This window comes from Periplaneta americana, chromosome 17, assembly GCF_040183065.1.
Source record: "Periplaneta americana isolate PAMFEO1 chromosome 17, P.americana_PAMFEO1_priV1, whole genome shotgun sequence".
NCBI classification, from domain to species: domain Eukaryota; kingdom Metazoa; phylum Arthropoda; class Insecta; order Blattodea; family Blattidae; genus Periplaneta; species Periplaneta americana.
The window spans coordinates 123,963,075-123,984,645 of record NC_091133.1 but is presented as its reverse complement, the minus strand read 5'-3'; the positions used below and the strand labels follow the sequence as shown (position 1 = coordinate 123,984,645).

Sequence of the window (21,571 nt, the reverse complement as noted above, 5' to 3'; positions counted from 1 at the left end):
TGCTGAATTTATAAGTGGAAAAGAAATGGTAATGATAGCACAAAGTAGTAGGCATATTTGTCAGTTTGTTAATAGACTTACAAATATCTGACTGCATATTTAATTTAACAGGACTACAATAATTACGAATTATGACTGTATAGATTCTTCTAAATCTAGTGTAAACTAAATTTAATGTAATTATAAATGAATATATTTGAAAGAGAACGTTATGAATAACAATAGTAACATCATTAGCAGCTTAAGTTATTGAAATACTTAATCGTATTATTAACAGTTCTCTTCAACTACCGGTAATGTTTATTTATTTATTTTTGGATAAAATTATCATCACTGAGTGACATAAATATATTAAAGCTACAATATGCACTATGACTCCAAAAATAACCAAAATCAAAGAAATACCTACATGATATAGGTCTAATCAAACAAATACTTACCAGAACATTGTAGAATTATGACTATGAGATTGCAGACGCATTATCAAAAAGGAAAGTAAAATCCAACAACTAAAAACAATATGCGGCTACAAAAGCCCAATTTCAAAATTATTATCTGCTCCAAAAAAGTCCAAACTACATAACTCCATCGCCACAAGGAACAATAATCCGCCAACTGAAGTACCAAGGTTCAAAACAAATGGTTACAATCCTTTAAGTGAAAGTCTGCCCTTGTGTCAAATTGGTCCCATCATGTGCCCATTTTATGCTATGTCGATTAAAACTCAGAAAATTATTATTATTATTTTCTCTTTGAAGAAAAAAAAAATACAAAACAGCTGAGAAAATTGGGTAGAGTTTGTAAGGTATAGAGTACCAATTTTCTTTCCTACAGCATTGTATGAAAGTTATTATTATTTACTTACTTACAAATGACTTTTAAGGAAGCGGCAGGTTCATTGCCGCCCTCACATAAGCCTGCCATTGGTCCCTATCCTGTGCAAAAATTATTATTATTATTATTATTATTATTATTATTATTATTATTATTATTATTATTATAATATCATCATCATATGTATACATACCTGAAGGATAGACGGTATTTTTATACTGCAAACTTAAAAAAAAATGACTAGGTAAAATAACGTTTATAGTTTATGCAAATAATATTTTAAACTTGATATAAATATCTCAAAATTAAAGTGAAATAGCGTAGTGCACTTGATATCTATGGAAGGGAATGCCTTCCCTACACAACGAACCCTTCGAATTCATCTCTATACTGTACGAAATATTTTCGATTTATGAATTATTGTCAAGTAATAGGTCTTCTGCAGTTTTTAAAAAAACGCGCGTACGTCAGAAATCGTTAGTAGTAAAACACTCCACAACTTCTGAAGTGAAAAGGGAAATTTAAGTGAAAGGAGGGAAAATTAGGACTATTCTCTCTGCTTTATATTGTTAACATTGGTTCAATATCAGCAAAATTTTACGGTTAAGGCATGCCATGGAAAATAAACTAGAGGTGGCAATTGGAGCTAACCTCGGAGGCTGTACAGATCGTAGTCTCGTAGATTTGTGTGGAAAAGTTGGGTAGTCTCTAGTTATTTAAAAACTAGAAGCTCAGGCATTAGAAAAAAAAGGAGAGATGGCTCTTAATTGTTTCCTACGTAGTGCCTCACTTAAATTGAAGGGTAAGGAAATTGGGTGTGTTATAATGCTCTATTATATAACTGTAATTTTACCTGTAAAATTTAGGGAATGTAGGGCTACGACTGAATTTGTACGGTTTTTGCGATAAATATGAATTACTTATTAATTTCGCATAGTATATATAGATCAAGACCATATAAATAGATGTAGCTGGGAAAATAATTATAGTCTAAATTTTTAGCATTTTATCGCATAAATTTTCATACTGAGACGTATATCAATCTGTCAAATATAGTGCGTATTGTGATTTTCTTACGCTAAACTAGGAGATTACATTCTATAAATTCCTAACCTGAGTATACCTATACTGCAACAAATCTCCCCATAATCTGAAAGAACGGTGTAACAGCCGGTTCCCATCGCCTACCCACTTTAGGTCGGCATTTCGGGACTCGCGAGTCAACTCCTTAATACATAAACAGGACGGAGGTGTAAGGCATGATCTTCCTCCCTCTAGCCATCATTAATGTTCATTAAACATTTAGCAGTTTGAGAGCACAGGGGCAGCGGCATTTCTCTTAGTTTAGGTTGTGATAAGTTATGTTAGGTGACAGTCGAAATTTGTTTGTATTACCTTTGAAAAGTTGAGCATAAAATAGTCGTTTGTGGGGGCGGGGGGGGGGGGGGTTCGAAAATCGTGGAGTGGTCGTCCTTCAGAATTATCAAGCTATAGGCTACCATCTGTGCTCTGAACCTCTCAAATCATTTGATACTATCTGTATATTGTAATGCACTGTTGTAGCCCTCTCAATTCTTGATACTAACTTAATTACCCATGTAACATGGAGAGGTCCAGGACTAATTACTAGGGAAATAGTATCAAAACATGCTGAAATTGAACGTGTTTGCTCATTGTATGAATTTATATCTGTGGGGGTTGGAAGGGTCCGATTGATATGGCATCCTCATTTTTCGTTTCAAGATATGATAACCCTATCTGGGACTTTCAAAAACCGGATTTTAATGCAGCTTTGCTTTGTACTCATGACATCTCCATAGCAAACTTTTTCCTCGCCACTTTAATGTAATTAATTATTAGTATAGCTCTACTATCTTGGTATGTTCGTGATATTGGGTAGAAATTCCAATTATTACTTTCCTTAAGATAATAATATTGCTGTCCCTAAGAGGTTTAATATAAAAACTGTAATGCTAAACATAGGCCTTACTTACAAATGGTTTTTAGAGAATTCGTAGGTTCATTGCCGCCCTCACATAAACCCTCCATCAGTCTCTATCCTGACCAAGATTAATCCAGTACCTACCATCATATCCCACAACTATCCTCCCATCTATGTCTCAGTCTCCCCAAAGGTCTTCTTCCCTCATGTCTTCCAACTAACACTCTATATGCATTTCTGGATTCGCCCATTGTATTGTATTGTATTTATTAACATTCCATGGTATTCATACATGCTTACAGCTAGAATATGGAACAAGTCAAAAAACTTAATACTATTATCAAATCTTAATTTATAGTCAAAGTCTAGATGATATATATATATATAGACGAGATTTACAATATAGTCTACTAGTACAACACAAAGTTTTAGTATCAATTTCATGAAGTGTTACTGAATGTCATGAATTCACCTACAGAATAGAAGGCGTGAGAAATTAGGTACTTCTTTAATTTGGCCCTAAATAATTTCATGTTTTGAGTTTCATTTTTTATATTGATAGGGAGGCTATTAAAAATTTTTACTGCCATATAAGTTAACGCACTTCCATATGTGTTACATGCCCTGCCCATCTCAAACGTGTGGCTTTAATGTTCTTAATTATCTTAGGTGCAGTTCTGGGTTGTGTAACTTTCTCATTCTCCTGTAACTTCATCTCTCTTAGCCCCTAAGCACCTTATCCTCTAACACTCTTAACATCTGTTGCTCTCTCTCGAAGTGAGAGTCCAAGTTTCACAACATAGGTTTTCTCGACAGAATTTATTCGGAACTCCTTGATTTGAATTGAATATGTACAAATTACTGAAAATGAGCAGATAATAAAGAACTCTAACTTGTCACCAGGGTGGAAAGAAATCAGGATTTTCTTTTAATTGAAATCAAAATCAGTGTTTTTTTTTTTTTACTTAAATACTTGTAATTATTTTTTTAATTGGATTTATTGAAGTAAAGAAGGTACCGTATTGTTAATAACATATCACACCAATGACCAAACAGAAGTTCATACTTTTTCCACTTTTAAGAAGGAAAACAAATGAAAACCAGAAGCTCCACAACTGAATGCTCAACCTAAAATACACAAGCCTAATATACCAATCAGACCTCTAGTTAATACATATCTGCACCAGTATACAAGCTACTAAATAAGTGAAAAACATCATCAGAAACATAAATTCACCAATCATACTGCAGTCAAGAACACAGACCTAGTCAACCACATCCCACAATTCAACACTGTTTGACATTTTCACCAATCTATGCACTCACTAACATAATCATACGTGAAACACTAAAAATACTAGAACATATGTTAAAAGATAACACACCACAATCACAAATAGATGAAAACTCGGTAAATTATTGCATTTCAGAAGATGAGATCTCATTCTTGCTATTAAACCTTGCATTTCTAAATCACATATTGTACATTTTGCTTTGGAACCTACGTCACTGTTTGTTGAAAATTGTATAAAACCTCCCCATATAGAATCTCTTTTCTTCCTTACATTATACAGGGTGGGGCATAGGAACCAAGTGTTTTTAAAATAATCATAAAATAGTTAGTTTTTGTTTTTAACACATTTTATTCGTAGAACAACATTTGTAAGAACATACCATTTCAGTTATGAGCGGAAAATTACATCTGGCATGTGATGTCCGTCTGTGTTGACGCATTGTTTAAGGCGCTGACGAAAATTCACCTCTATTTTTTCCAGGGGATCTTTGTTGATTTGGGTGATGTGTTGATGTACTGTGTCCTTTAATTCATCTAATATTCGGGGCTTATCCTCGTAAACACGTGCCTTTAGGTACTCTCATAGAAAAAAATCACGTGGACAGGTCAGGGGACCGAGGGAGCCATGGAACATCACCAAATCTCGAAATGAGACGATTGGAAAACAGGAGGTAAAGAACTGCCATTGACGCTCTGGAGATATGCGCCGTGGCTCCATCTTGCTGAAACCACCTATCTTGTATGGGTGTAAATGTAAATTGTCATGCCAAATCCGTCTTACCGTACGATTGCTGATTCCAAGAGCAGCTGAATGTCTTCGAGCAGAGCGGCATGGGCTGCGCAGTATCGCTTATCTGACTGAAAGTTTTCTGGAGTACGCACTCTGCGTTGGGGGACGGGCGATTTATTCTTCAGTATTGCGCCTATTTTTTTTTAAGATTCTTTAACCCAACATAAGATTGTGTCACGCACGGGAACAGAATCATTGCGATTAATATTGAATCTGTAGCAAAACTCACGCCGTATCGAGGTCACTGACTCGCCATTTCTAACAAAACAATCATACGCAAACATACGTCCACTGCTCCATGATGCCGACTGCAGGTGAAATGCTATGAGCCACGGAATGGACTGTCACATGCCGCACGTCTCTCCCTTTCATAATGACCGAGTACAAGCCATTTAAAAAACACTTGGTTACTATACCCCACCCGTACTTTGTAGCAAAACGAAACTAAAACTGCAGATTTAAGCACAGCACACATGAGATAACTTTGTGGTTCAGTTACAAGCTCAAACTGCGCGCAGTTATTAGGTTGCCCATACTGACAATGTCCCAACGTTGGTCTGTAATATATGTATTTAAAAATTTTAAAGTTTCAATATTTACCTCACAGAATAAATTTTTATATATTTAAAATACGAATTTATTATTTGAATCAAAGATTAGAAAAAGAAATTCAGTATAAAAATCACCATACAAAGCACTTCACTAGTCTCTTCCTTAATTCTTTTTCCAGAGGTCCGGCCAAGATGCTCCTTTTTATATTAAAAACTTCTTTTGATATTGCTATCCTCCTTTTGACTTCCTGGCAGCACCTCATGTTACTGCTTATAGTACATCCCAAGTATTTGAAACTGTCCACTTGCTCTACTGCCTTATTTCTAATTCGCACGTTTACCTTTCTTCCTATAACCATGGTCTTCGTCTTGTTTACATTTATCTTCATCCCATACTGCTCACAGCTGTCATTTAGCTTCAGTAGCATATCTCTTAGTATCATGTCCTCTTGTGCTAACAATGCTACATTATCAGCAAATCTTATGCACTTTTATTCTTCCTCCTACTATCACTCCTCCCATGTTCTGAAAACAGCTCTTTACTAAATCCTCCAAATAAATGTTGAACAGTGCAGGTGATAACAGACAATCTTGACATACCGTACTCCTCTCCCAATTTCATTTCCTTCTGACATTTATTCTCCTATTTTATACTGGGTGTTCAGTTCAAAGTGTGTCATGGCTCGCTGTATGCCGTCGTGTGGCTAGTCGATGAGCCTAGAGAATTCAATCTTCCTACACTTCCACAGAGGTGTATTACTTAAGTGCCAGAAAAGTTGCCTAGTAAGTACGGCGTTCATTCAGAAGAGTACTTAGCGATACGTACAGTAACGCCGGTAGTGGAAGGAATGTGAACTGTTTCGAAACATGTACTGAGGTGAATTTTTTCTTACTGTCGGGATATGTGGAGAGGGTTAAGACGATTACTTACGTATTTGTTGACATTAACTTCGACGGTCAACATGGACACGGAGCATCTGATTTGTATTGTGGAATGTTGCCGTAAGCAACCAATGTACGACTTGCCCGCGAAAAACACAGTTCGAAAGAGGTTATGGTAGCACACAGACCGTACAGACCGCCATCTGTTGCTACGACGTTCAAGTTATACCGTACACGTTCTCAAGTTTATATTGAACGTCTTGATTAATAGGCAACTTCTCTGACACAAAAGTTGAAACTTGCTTCAAATCGCCGACTCATCAACAGTGACGTCATGACACACTTTGAAATGAACACCCAGTATAGGCTTATAGCAGCAAAATAATGTTAATAAAGGAAAGTGTAGGCAAGACAAATTTGAGTTTTAATGTATGGTAATGTAGATGATTTTCTCTGCGTTTATTTCAGTGTGCCCATTGCAGTCTTTCACTCGAAGTCAGCTGTTAAGATGCAGTACAATTTCCACCAACTATCAGTTCCACCATACGTCCACATCACAGTCTCCGATAAATTCCCATAGAAATATGGTTAAACAAAGTATTCTCGCTGTGAGGCCACCACACCAACCAGATTCCTTGATGCAGAATGCACAGTTCTCTGTTAGTGCAAAGCGTATGGCAGAGCACGGACATGATCACACGAAACTTTGGACTGCAGAAAAAGCCTTGGCTGTTGGTCTTCTTGGGATTGTACCTTCAGCATTCATTTTTCCATCACAGTTTATGGACTATCTGCTGGCAGTGGCGATTGTAACACACAACCATTGGTGAGTTAACTACTTTGGAATAAATACTGACATTGCACAACAAACTGTACATACTGACGACAAGTTTTGGATACTGTTGTCAAATAGTAGTTGTCCATAATTGTTTCAATTTTAATGACCAAGCGTCTTCAATCTTATGTGTACAATTGAGTTTAAATTGTATACAATATGAGAGGATAGTATAATTTTTCAAATTAAAAATAGGAGCAGTATTAATTTCAACTATCCATAGACCATGCACACCATTACCGAAACAACTAGTATCAGCTTTCCACCTGGTAACTGGGTTCGAACCCCAGTGGGTCCATGTGAAATTTGTAGTGGATAAAGAATGTTAGGTTCACACCTGTGGAGCACGTCTGGCTGCGAAACCAGGTGGCCTGGGTTCGATTCCCAGTCGGGGCAAGTTACCTAGTTGAGGTTTTTTTCGGGGTTTTCCCTCAACCCAATATGAGCAAATGCTGGGTAACTTTCGGTGCTGGATCCCGGACTCATTTCACTGGCATTATCACTTTCATCTCATTCAGATGCTAAATAACCTAAGAGGTTGATAAAGCGTCGTAAAATAACCTACTAAAATAAAAAATAAAGTGTGTTAGGTTTTTGTGGAGTACTCCCATTTCCCCTAACAGCATTCCACAATTGTTCCATTAATCATCATCAGTCATCACATTGGTGTGCTGTAGACCAAGTGCACCAAGGGAAAAAACAGTGACAGAGAGTCTACAGAAGTACAGAATGGAGTTTATCTTCTTCCTCAAACTTTCTGTCTTCCCATTCCCATAGTCCTCTTTTTTTTCCATTGCTTTCTTAATTTTCTGCAGCAAAGTGTTTTGAGATCTACTCCTTCCTTTTTTTCCCCGTTGGAGTCAATTTCAAAACTCTTCTTGGTAACCATTCATCCTCCATACATTTCACATGTCCATACTGTTCCAATTGTCTGTATTGTACAAAATCCAAAATTGTATTATTTTTTCATTCATTTGTTATCTAATAACTTCATTTCGTATTTTTTCAAGCTTACAATTTAAATTCAAACCTTTTCAACCTTGTAGAACTAAATCTTTTGTATTTTCACCACATCCCATATAAAATGTGTAATTATTATTTGGGCGTAATTATTATGAAATGGTTGGCAGTATGTATAGTTACATTAACTCAGTAGGGAAAAGTATCTCTCATTTGTTAAGTCAATGTCTGTTTGGAAAAAAATGAAATTTCAAATTGAAAAATGTGTATACACTAAACTCTCGCTAATCCAGTCTCCTCCTAGTGTACTTTATCAATTCTATTTTCTGAGAAATTTGCACTTATATACATGACATATGTGAAATGTTTTAGTTTCGATTTAGAAGTGCAAGTGGAATAGTTGGCACAGCTTATAACATTAAATTCAATGACATTTTTAAGCATTCTCAGGAATCCGACACCCATGTGCAAGGAATGGCCAGATTAGCAAGAGTCTACTATAGTTGCATTAACTCTATTTATGTAAAATGTACTGTTCACGTAAGCTACATTAATGTTTATTTAGGAAGACATGAATTTTTCCACTAGTGTTTTCATATTATAAAATGTCAGGACTTTTTAAAGTTAATGCCCATAATCATCCAAATTAATGTTAGTTTCTGCTCTGTCAGAATTAAATATCACCACTATTGATGCTATCAACTGGTCAGGTCGTAAAATTCGTAAACATTTAAGAAATGAATCATTCCAAACTTGCGTGGTAAAGGGGTTATTGTTTATAGTGATCTCCCCAAGGCTAACTCGTGGGTAAGCAATCGAAAGGGCCTATTTTTCTCAGAATGGACCAGTGCTTTAAAAATGTCAAGCAATATTTCAGTGGTTCATGCAATACTGGGCAGAACCTTAAACACAACCCACTGCCATTATCCAGACTGTAGTGAGCTTGAAACTTTTGGACACATGCCTGGACGTCCTAAAGGTGAGCTGTTGGTCAGTGTTAGACATCATCATGTACGACATGCTTTGGCAACATCATTGAAAACTTTAAATTGGGAGATTCATGAGGAAGTACATTGTGTATCATCAAATGGTTCTTTTAGATGGGCAGACATCATTGCTATTAACGGAAGCTTAAACAGGTTATTATTCTTGACCCTACTATTGTTTCAAAAGGAACCTAAATCAGGCCACGAAGGTTGATATTGAGAAGAAGTCTACAAATACCTTGTTTGACTCATCTTCCTCAAAAGTACATATCCCCATTAAATAATGGTCTGTCATTGGTTTGCTGTTTGGCAGTAGAGGTTCTATTACAAAATTCACATGGAATTATCTTAAGGAACTTCACATTTCTTTTGATTATGTAATGTCTATTATAAATATTACATCATCTCTATTTCAATTAGTTCACTTATATTTGCCTTCAACAATTAACTTTCTTTCTTTTGAATGTTTCAAATATCACATTATATTGTACATGTGGTCACTCAAAATTTTTGAGCTGATTTCTTTAGTGAATAAATAAAATACAAGCAGAAAGTAGAAACTCTGTTTATGTTAAAATTATATTTAAAAAATAATTTGATTATTGTTCATTTTGCTTTCAGGGGCATTGAAGCTATAGTTCTGGATTATGTACGCCCAATTCTCTTTGGGAATGTGATTCCCAAAATCGCTATTGGTGCAGTGTACGTTATGTCAGTGGCTGTTCTTGCTGGGCTCTTCTTGTTCATTACAAACGACGTGGGCATTGTCAACGCCATCAAACAGTTCTGGAAGCTGTAGTCAGTCATCTGAGAAGAATGAGATAGAGGCCTAGCTGATGGCATGCTTATTGTGTTGGAAATATTTTGTATTTCATATGTTGGAAGGAGATTTTTATCATGTCTGATTATTGCCACATATTTAGTATTGAATTTACAAAAATAAACAATTTGTTTGAAATGTGCTGTGAGAAATATGTACTTGGTTGTACAAACCCTAAAAAAAAAAAAAAAAAACTACATAAATATATTAATGAAAATAATAAATTTCGCACATTAGTATTGGTACTCATACACTCTAGAGGAAGGGGAAGAAGGGAGATTTGACTGAATAATGTTACTGCAGATTTATTTTATAAAGTACTATTTTTTCATATTCATCCTTTAATTATGAAACATTACAAGAATTTCCGTTTTCCTCTTGAGCAATGAATTTTTTTTTTTTTTTTATAATTTCGTTTATCAAAGAAATTAACTCCTGACATTGTATGATAACTGCATTATACAGAATCTCTTAACATTTTCATACGAAAATAACATAGACGTGTTCATTACTGGTTGGAACACTTAAAGATGTACAAATGTATTATCAAACATTCTCAGGAAAAGGGGGAAATAGACGAAAAATCAGTTTTTGTTCTGGCAGTTTCTGTAAGAAGAGACAGCAACATATCTGAAAATTGCAAGCCATTCTTCCTATAATAAGGATAAGATGTACCATTTCATTACAAATTATTCAATTTAAAGAGTGGATAATGTTTGAACAGACCCAGAAACAAAATTTGGGCCACCTGAATTTTCCGAGCTCCAATTATAACATACTGCGCATGGCCCAAATTTTGTTTCTAGGTCTCTACGTATGAACAGAACTTAAAAAAAATATATACAAAAATTTAAAAATATCTGGACCAACATTTTATGAATATATTTCATATAAGACCATTAGAACTTTATAGATCGATTTATGACATGTTTTATAAGACCACATAAGAAGTCTCTGCAGTAATTTGCAACAGAATATAATGAGGCACTGATTACGATATTACTAAAAATAAACTGAATGGCTATAGATTTAGTAGTGGTGTCGGTTAATCTACAGATATATCTGCATTATAATACTTTTCATGCAACTTGTTTCGTAAGTCTCATCTTCATTACTTCAGTATTTTGTCTGGGCACATGTAATACATTTCTTTTTAAACTTTACAGCTGCTTTGACATCTAGGTCATATCGTGACTGGTTAATGTGAAATTGATTACGTTTAACATTTACTTTTTTTGGTTATACAGTTATGAAACAAATTAGATTCGAGTCCAGTGACCAGTATTTTTTGTAGTATGGAAGTATCTTCAGATGGAGTTTGAGATTCTAGGTAGGTATCTAATGCTCTTGATTTAACAATTGAGTTATTTTTCTCTCTTGCTTTTCAGTATTTAGATGTAAGACTTGTATTTTTTTTTTTTTTTAATGCTTCACAGTGTGTTAAATGATTCATATCCATTTCTTCTTGAGAACACAATTCACAATTTGGAGTAAATAGGATGTCAGTTCTATGGAAATGTTTACCCAGACAATCATGACCTGTGAGGAGTCTGAACATGACCACAGCAGATTTACGTGGTACGACAGGAATTAAATTCCAATAGCAATTTTCTGTAGTATTTAATATTTGGACATTATAATTATTTTTAATTTTATTTTTAGTAACTTGTTTTATTGACTACAAAAAATTAGTTTTTTTTTCCCCCTAAATTATTTACTTTTAAGCTGTACTCTTATAATTGTCTTTGTATATTCTCTGTTTCTTTTGGTCATTGTAAGGTTAATGACATTTGTCAATTACCTCTGCATTAAATAAATAATAGTTTTTTGTTCAATTTTAGTGCCTTTCTTTGCTAGAATGTCGGCTCTCTCATTACCACTTATACCCCAATGTATGGTAATCCACTCAAGAACTACGATTTTATTTAAACTTTGGATTTGTTTAATCATTGAATGGATCTTTTATTTTTTCCCAATCGGATCTCCAGGAGGGGACTACTTTGAGAGGCAAACATGTAAGTTTGAGATTGTTAAACGCAGATGATGGATCATTAGGAATTCTGTATGTTTGTCTTTCATTCTTAGATTTGCTGCATTCGTTGAAAAGATGTTGGATGGTGAGTGCTTACATGTTGATTGTGGTGGTAAGAGTGGGTGAGGGTGAGATAGGAATGACCAATTCTGAGTCTGCTAAGTTTCGCCTGTTCTTGACAGGTAAGGAACTGGTAAGGTGAGGTGGTTCCTTTTCTTACATTGTCGTAATTTGTTCTAAGGGTGTTTCAGTTTGTTTATGGGTTCTTTGGAAAGATACTGTAAAATTTTAAAATTATTTTGAAAAACATACATGACAAAGTTATAGTCTTCAACTATCGAACACATATCAGAATAAACCTCCGATTACAGTAAAGTTTTCTATTTTATTAATTTTTTTATAAATTGTAATCAATATTAACCACTACAGATGGATAAAGTCTATCACTACTGTTTAGCTATGGTTCTGCTATAGCGTTATCGCTGAGCATACATTGGTGAGTTCACACCAGTGGAGTAACTGTCAGCACGTCTGGCTGCAAAACCAGGTGGCCCGGGTTCGAATCCCGGTCGGGGCAAGTTACCTGTTTGAGTTTTTTTTCCGGGGTTTTCCCTCAACCCAATACGAGCAAATGCTGGGTAACTTTCAGTACTGGACCCCGGACTCATTTCACAGTCATTATCACCTTCATTTCATTCAGATGCTGAATAACCTAGATGTTGATACAGCGTCGTAAAATAACCCAATAAAATAAAAAAAAAAAAAAACATTGGTGATCATCAAGTGAACGACAGCTGAGCTACTTCCTTTCGAAAATATTATGTAAATTTGGAGGCAATAATTCTGCTGAATCATTTAGTGTTGGAGACAAGTTTAGGGCTTATTTTTCTAGTAGAGAAGCAAGAGGGTAAATGGTACAGTGAGATATATTTGCGTAGGCTATTTATGCTACTTTAACCAGAGATGTATATTTAAATTATTATCCAAGTGAGCAATCTGTGTCAACAAAATGGAATCCTCCTTTCATCACATCGTCCAAGAAGATGACAAACAGGAAGAGCAACAAAATGTCTCCTTGTCTCATACCAGCCATTGTTCCAAACTCTTTCAAGATCTTCCCTGAAGTATGCAGTTAGTTCTGGCATATTCTGTAAAATCTTTTGAGTGCCCCTATTAAGCTGCCTTACTCGTAGCACTTTTGCAAAACACGCAAGAGCCCCTCCCATGGACTTTTATCAGTCTTTTTTCAGATCTAGGTACCAAACATGTGCTTGCACTTTATGCTCAATTAGCTTTTCACTTATTTGGCATGATGTAAAAATTAGGTTGTATATGTGCATTCTGACTAGAATTCACACTGGGGTTCTTCCAATTCGAAGTCTGCTCACCTATAATTAGAATATTCCCAATTATCTTTCTTATATATAGCCATGACAGTTCCCAATCCTTTGGTATGATCTTGTGCTTCCACGCTGGGTGTAGAAGGCATTTCACTTTTCCCCATAGCCTTTAGCATCTTTGGTATAATGCCAGCTGTCTTTCCTAGCTTCAGCTTCTTAACGGCTGCTGTAAGCTCTTCTTTTGAGATGTCTCGTGCAACTCATTGTTCTGGTGCATCTCTGCTTCTTCCTTCTGCATTTCCTGCTCTAAATCTAGAAGCTTCTGAAAATATTCCTTCTATCTGTTCATGATTTCCTCACCATCACTTAGATGACTTAAATTGTGGCTTCCTGTTTAAGTCACACAGAATTGTGTGCACTCAAAGTTGGGTTCTGGCGTCTTGTCAACCCATTTGAGTTGTGTGGATATAAAGGAAAAATTGTGATGGTGTCGTGTATAGTTCCTGGGGTAGCTCAGTCGGGAGAGCATTTGTGCACTAAGTGAAGGGTCCTGCGATCGATACCCGGCCCCGAAACAGGGAGCTACTACCTGAAAGCCAGATTTGCATAACATCATATTTACGAATATTGAATTTAACTTCTAAGGCTGCTGTATGTCATATTGCACCTATTACAGAGAAAGACTACTTACACAGATTTAGCAATTACCTTACATCTCATTCTGCATGATAATGTATAAATTCAAGGTTATATTTTCGAAACAAAATTTGCTTTCTCACTTAGTTCTTGTTACAAGATTTAATATGATGAAATATAGTACAGACAGTGGTTTTACAAATTAGTAAAATTAGCGTCAAACACTTATTACAACATACAATACAATATTTGTTTATAGAAGTTTCAAGCTGTACATTATGATTTGAAGAATATATTAACACCACATTATATACTGGAGAAAAGTCCTTGGGAGTTTTTACTAGCCATAAATGTCAAAGGCATGCAGTGCAGCATAAATATGCACCACAACAAATATAAATACAAGTATAATGTATGAAACTAGTTCTTAATTTTATTAACGACGCTTGGTGTGATGTTTTAATATTGAGAACTTACTAATGTTTAAATAGCTACCATGTTTCTTTCTTTCTATTTAATTCAATGTCCTTTTCTTGAAAGAATCACGCACATTTTTGGAAGACAAGCATTCCAGTTTCCGCTGCCAGCATATCACTACTCTATAATTAATAATCATCCTTATCATAAGTGCTCTATCATCTTTCATGAGGTGCCTACAGTAAACATTCTACATAGCAAGTAACTAGATCTCTGGAGATGGCACCAATGTACGTCCAAGTAAATAAAATGTCAGAGCATTAATAAACATCAACATAGTCTGAATTTTGTCCCTTTTAGGATGTGTATTTTCCGGGCTAGAGGGCCGTGGTCTGTCGGTGTTACAACCAAACGTTTCGTCCACTACTCCGGTGGACATCTTCAGTGGCGTGGTTCACGTGTGCGGAGAGATCTGATTGTTTGTCATAGTGTCTAATTGTCGGAGAAAGGGTTTGATGGGTGTGCTTCCTTAAGGAGGAAGGACTCAAGGTCAACAAAGCTTGGTATCCGGCCCTCAGGCAAACCCTTTCTCCGACAATTAGAACTATGACAAACAATCAGAACACCGAAGCCACTGGTGCGGACCATGCGCGCCAACAAGCAACAACAGCCCCACACCTTAAATATCGACGTGCTACCGGTCTCAATGCCAGTACCTGATACCAGTGGCGTAGCATGAAATTTTGAGCAGGGGAAGCTAACTCAAATTGTCTTCCATGTACATATGAAATAACTTATTGGAAAAATATAGTCTTAAAATAAATAGTAGTCAATGTCAAGTCAGCAGTCCGAAGATTGGTTGGAACCTCGTAAGTAATACCAATAAGGTATCACCTCAAATGGTACGTAGTAAAATATGATTTCATGGTTTACACATATCTCTTAACAAATAGACATGTATACGTATAATTTAACACTAGCTCACTCCCTGTCATATTTAGAGAAATCACAATATTAACGGTCAATAGATACAGTATTAGTAATTACGTATGTATGCGTCTGTCTTGGTTGTGTCCTTCATTGACAGCAAGGGAGTCGGTCGTTTGTTTTTTAAATCACACTTTTGTTCATAAGTCAGTCTTGATAATGGAATTGTCCTAGAAATTCAAGTAAATTAGTGTCAGCAACAGTTATTTCACTCATTATTTATTATACAAGCCACAATGCACACTATCACTTCAACTAAACACAACTCACGAAAGGGATAACTCGGAAACTAAATTCTTTTCAATGTTGAAGCTAGCTTCTTGCAAGCCTTGCGACCAGGGTAATTTTGTTAGAAAGAGATGGAAAATCTGCGGGTAGGGTATGCAGAAGAATGAGGGGATTGGAAGATGGTGTGTGCAGGCTTCTTGTTTACTGCTGCATCACAAATCATCCTAAGCTGCCGCATCACAATATTTAACGCGTAAATATAAATTCTATTAAAATTAATAAATAATTTTGTTCATAAACTGCAGGTTTGTTATGAAATTATTATTAACTGGGGAAGCTTAGCTTTTTAGCTTACATTGACGCTACGCCACTGCCTGATACACACAGCAGATCTCTCCGCACACGTGTACCACGCCACTGAAGATGTCCACCGGAGTAGTGGATGAAATGTTTGGTTGTAACACCGACAGACCACGGCCCTCAAGCCCGGAAAATACGCATCCTATCAACACTGGCTGTGAAAGCCTACATTCTAAGATTTGTCCCTTTTACATTCTTTTCACATGGCAGTTGAATGCCTGGTAGAATTAAACATTACGTGACACGACCTGTGCAATGAGAGTATAATAGTGAGAAATAAGATTCAGTTACTTGAAGGGTCCAGTTAATGTGTGACTGGAGAAGAAGAAATGCGAGCTGAAGAAACGAGGTCAGTCTACATTGAATACATAAATTTCTCAGTTACTTCTTATCAAACATATCCAAAAGCACTCTACTGTATTATAACTTTTGTAACATTCTATCATAAATACAACGCTAAATTAGTGACTTACAGAACACAATATGGTAACTTAATGGATTTAATTTTCGGATGTGCTATTCTTTACCCTGGTTTAACCTCATTTCTGGGTCTCACAAGCTAGTGCCCTTACAGAAGGGATAATTCTTTGGTTCACTCGTGAGACATGGACAATGAAGGAACTTTCCTGGTGAGGTATCAGCTTGATACAGGTCTAAAGGCAATACGAACACATATACAGACAATGGATAGAACATTCGGGGTACCTAGATGGAAAGTAAATTCCAATCTGGTATTCGCCTTTGAAAGTGGGGGGAAACTCTTCCCTCCCAAAAAAAACTCAGCTTAGATTGAACGGCCTCCAGATTTGAACCTGGGCCCCCTGAATACAAGTCCGAGACAATAATGCCTCAACTTCTCAAGTGAATTCATCTGTTTCTTAAAATGTTAATTAGAAGTCTTTACATTACCACAGACCTTCCTTACGTTTATTATTCATTTCTGAACAAAGTTAGCTAAGTAAAGATTATTAATTTTTTGGCCCTACAGAACTTTCTGATATGGTTATTATTTGTTGATGACAGAGAAAAATTCGCTCCGGCGCTGGGGATCGAACCCAGGACCCCACAAAGGGGAAAAACCAAAAGAGGAAGATTCGATCCGGTAATCTGGATTGAGCCTCAGCGTAGCTCAGGTGTAGAGTATCCAGTGCATAGAACTGGGGGTCCTGGGCTCGATCCCAGCTAAGTTAACTACTGTTGTCACAAAACCAAAATGGAGAAAAAATTGCTAACGTGCATTCCAGGTGAAGATACTGATGTAACAAGCTCATAGGGACAAATGTTTTTCCCTTGCACATATTTTCCACTAGTTTGCTTTTTTCAAGTTAAGATATCTGCAGAGCATTCAGGTTATCCAAAACAAAAGATTCATAAAAGCTAAGGTGATAGCTGTCTGCAAGGTTAGGTTTCTTCATTCAGTTCTGTTATTTATTCTCTAAGTATAAATGACAGTCAAGTGTAGATCCCAGCCCAGACATAACAAGTATTCAATAATTTGTCTCAACAAGAGAGATCAGAAACATAAAGACTTCCGTGACAAACAAAAAATCCTCATATCAATTGAAGGACTTTTAACAAAAATTATATTTTAATGAATGGCAATCAATTTTTTATATTCTTAAAATTCATGAATGATTAATGAACCTCTACATGAAGAGAACTACAGGGTGTCAACATGAAACCTTTACAACTTCAGATGTAAATAAATTATTGAGACACGATATTTGGATGCAGTTTTCTGCATGTTAATCGGAAACTGTCAAAGTTTTTATGGGAATTTTGTTGGATTGTTGAAATGATTTTTTTTTTTTTTGGTTGGTGTGAATTTTGGTGAAATATGACAGTGAAAGAGATGTGAACACCTCAAGAGGAGGCATAATGTGTATCCTGTTTATCGCGACATGATCACATACACACAAGCAATGTCATGTCTGAATCCAATATGAAAGAGAACCCCCATCACAGCCAACAATTCGGGAGTGGCACCAAAAATTTATAGACTTAGGAGTGTGCTGCAGCAAAGCACAAGTGTGGAGGACATTGAACGTGTGCAAGGTGCATTTGTCCCCAAAGAAATCCTTCCTTAGCATCAATTCTAGTCAGCATGTCGACAGAAAATGCTGCGTGGCGTGGACGATCATCTGGCTGAAGAGCTTGCACTAGCTGAACTTTGTACACGTACAGCCTCAGATTCTTGTAAAGGACTTTGTGGACAGTCGAATGCGGCAAATTCAATTCCCTGGCAGCACTACAAATGGACTTACTGATTGTGTCTCGATAGACCAGGATACATTTTGTGCACATCTCCTGAGGTATCCACATCTCCTACAGTCAGATTCACCAAAATTCACATCTGCAACCTAAAAACATAGTTCAGCAATCCAACAAAATTCCCATAAAAACTTTGACAGTTTCTGATGAACATGCAGAAAACCGCATTGAGATATCATGTCTCGATAATTTATTTACATCTGAAATTGTAAAGGTTTCATGTGGATACCCTGTATAACCAAAAATATAAAAGCGCTGGATGGGAGGGAAGCTGTTTTTTAAAAATATACTACCTAACATCACATGTGATAATCACAGCTGGTTTCGACATTGGATATTCAAGTAACATTGAAAAAGATCGATTGTATGACCTTGACAGCATCGACATATCGATTGTCCAGTTCAAAAGTGCGACAACTCAAAAATTGCCATTTTTTAGTTATTTATTCTACTGAAAGCCCCTTTCGGAGCTCTTTCCGATTCAGTATTGAGATAAGTCATATTTACAACCAAAAAGAAAAAAAAAACTAAATAAACTGCTTTAGAAGTAATTATAACTATGGACTTTACTAATCCATTATTAGTACATTTCGAAATGTATTAATAATGATCTGGAAGATTGTGATAAACTCGTCCTGAATACTGACTCATTTCTAATTGGATGCACTTATGCAATATGGAACCAACCACCATTTTATGAATATCTGGATTTCTATTGCAAAATGTGTCTTAATGTCTATAGTTTCTTATACAAAATAGAACCAACTCCTATCTGTAACGTGCTGCCCTATAGAGAAATCTGAACCAACCACCAAAAACAGAATCCATAGTGCAGTGTTTTGCAATTTAGAACCAACTCCAAGCTGTCAGTTCCCATGTTTGTTTTGTGTAAATATGGGAGTTTGAATACAATTTTTTTGCTAATAGGAGTGATATTATATTATATTATATTATATTATATTACATTATAGCAACAAGAGTAATGTTAATGTATCAAAGAAAGTTGTAGAACCGAAGATGTTTAGGCATCAAATATGTAACTGCAGAAGAAAATCCAATGAATTTTTTATTTTAGTAGGTTATTTTACGACGCTTTATTAACAGCTTACGTTATTTAGCGTCTGAATGAGATGAAGGTGATTATGCCGGTGAAATGAGCCCAGGATGCAACACCGAAAATTATCCAGCATTTGCTCATATTGGGTTGAGGGAAAACCCCGGAAAAACCTTAACCAGGTAACTTGACCCGATCAGGAATCGAACCTGGGTCACCTGGTTTCGCGGTCAGACGCGCTAGCCGTTACTCCACAGGTGTGGACAGGATGATGTTGATGGAATCAATGGTCCCCTTGACTTCACCTTGGAATGATAAGTCAATGTATGAACAAATGCTAATGAATATATATATTTTTTAATTTTATTTGTAATCCCACAATTAGTGTCTCGGATGTTTAGTTTTCCAATAATAAAGTGTTAAACATGGATTAGAACTAGAATGTTGCCTCTCATTTGAATCACACAAGTAGGAACCAAGTGCCATTTTTGCAATAAGCAATATGGAACCAACTCCAATGTTGCCCTTCTACTCTGTGTGAGTCAAATACTGATGTGAGCTGCACCATTGCACAGTGTTTCCAAGAGGCTCAAAAGCTGGCCAAAAATGATTTTTTCACTTTTAATTTTATGATGTTTGCAATATACCCCAACTATCTCCAAGGTCTGGCGGTCATAAAACAGCCACCCTCGTAGCAGGTCTAATTCTACGCAGTTGTATTCGAACCTTTGAAAGTAGTGCATGAAGTGTCGTTTTTGCTGTGTTGTGATTGTGTGTTTTTCAATTAGAATTTCAATTATATCTTTTGTACTTCTGTGGTTGATTTTCAGGTACATGTTATTATGGATTGTTAGAGTTATGTTTCTGAATTAAGAATACGTTATTATTATAATGATTAAGTATATTATGCTTCGCTGAGGAATCATAATCATATTATGTAAAATTTTATTTTGTGATTCCTTAAGTTCGGTCTTTATGCAGACCAGCAAAAATTGCCTCACGTTGCCCCGTGTTATTTCCTTGACCAACGTGTAGCCTGACATGTTTACTTGATGATCTTGAAAGATAAAATTGCCCATATTTGCCCCTTTTGATAAAATTTAGATAAATATATGTATTGGCGTACTTCAAATTAATCGTCTAAAATACGAATATTCTCAGTATCAGTTAATTTCTTCCCTACAGCAAAACTATGTTCAATTTGGCTATCAAATAGTTATAAAAGTAAAAAGTAACAAATTTTTAGTCATTTATTTTGGTTTCAGAATGGAGTACCGTTGCAAAGGGAAAGAATTGTTTGATACTTTACAGAAGGAAAAAAGTGGTCGTAAGAAACAGAAAGACGTAGTATTGCAGTTTCTTATTACAAAAATCGGTCTAGAAGTATCCCATGATCAAATGAAATTGTTAGAAAGACATGTTTCTCGTTTTTGCATTAATTTGTTTCGCAGAATCGATCAATCTAACAGGATGAGTGTTTGATTTAAAAAAAAAAACTAGCAGTTTAGATAAAGATTTTGTATGTGATTTAAATGCTATAAAACCTACTCTACAGAAAAGAGGACCACAGGCAAAGTTTGGAGAGAGCAGTAGTAGGTCTAAGCGTAGAAAAACTCAAAATGTAAGAAAAACCGCAGAGATTGCGAAAAATTTAAGATTCGCTGCAAAAATAAAGTAAGTGCAGAAATAACCGGCATTGTCAGGAATCTCATCCACAGATGTGGAATTATACTTAAAACCATATCCTGTGGATCTGAAATAAACACAAATGAATTTGAAAAATATGCAACTGAGACTGCCAGATTATTTGTCTCACTATACTCTTGGTATCCCATGCCTGCCACTGTACATAAAATACACATTCATGGTTCGACTATTATTTCCGAGGCATTACTTCCAATTGAATGGTGAATTTACAAAACGACTTATGTCCCTAGAAGTAGTTTTGAGAAAATTAAAGAAAACTGTTTTTGACTTCGCTGAACCATATATTGTTACAATATAATTTTTTATATGTAAGAGAAAAATTTTTAGTATAAAAATTCATACTTTTGTACTCTTCTTCAGGTTGTAAAAAATTTAATTATCTTCAGGACTTAAGTTGTTCTGCAAATTAACTTCAATTCTGCATCATAATTATTAGGTTATTGACACAAACATATTTAACTAAATTTATTTAGCCTATACCAAAATCATAAAATAACCTTATTGCAATTGTTGAACAACATTATTTTGAACAATTTTTTAATCACAAGAGCACAGACCTCTGATGAAGAAATGTTTCTGAGCACTTATTGCCATTAAGAATTTGATTAGTAGCCTGTTCTTATTTTGTCCCAGACAACTGTTGCA

General features: G+C 35.7%; 1 protein-coding gene across 1 annotated transcript; it reads left to right on the top strand.

The window, feature by feature from the left end:
- Nucleotides 1-1,449: 1,449 nt before the first annotated feature.
- SdhD (succinate dehydrogenase, subunit D) lies at nucleotides 1,450-10,032 on the top strand. Its single transcript, XM_069816169.1, has 3 exons — nucleotides 1,450-1,636; nucleotides 6,762-7,119; nucleotides 9,696-10,032. Exons 1-3 carry the CDS (start codon nucleotides 1,591-1,593, stop codon nucleotides 9,871-9,873), a joined length of 582 nt encoding a protein of 193 aa, XP_069672270.1. The 5' UTR covers nucleotides 1,450-1,590; the 3' UTR covers nucleotides 9,874-10,032.
- Nucleotides 10,033-21,571: the final 11,539 nt, after the last annotated feature.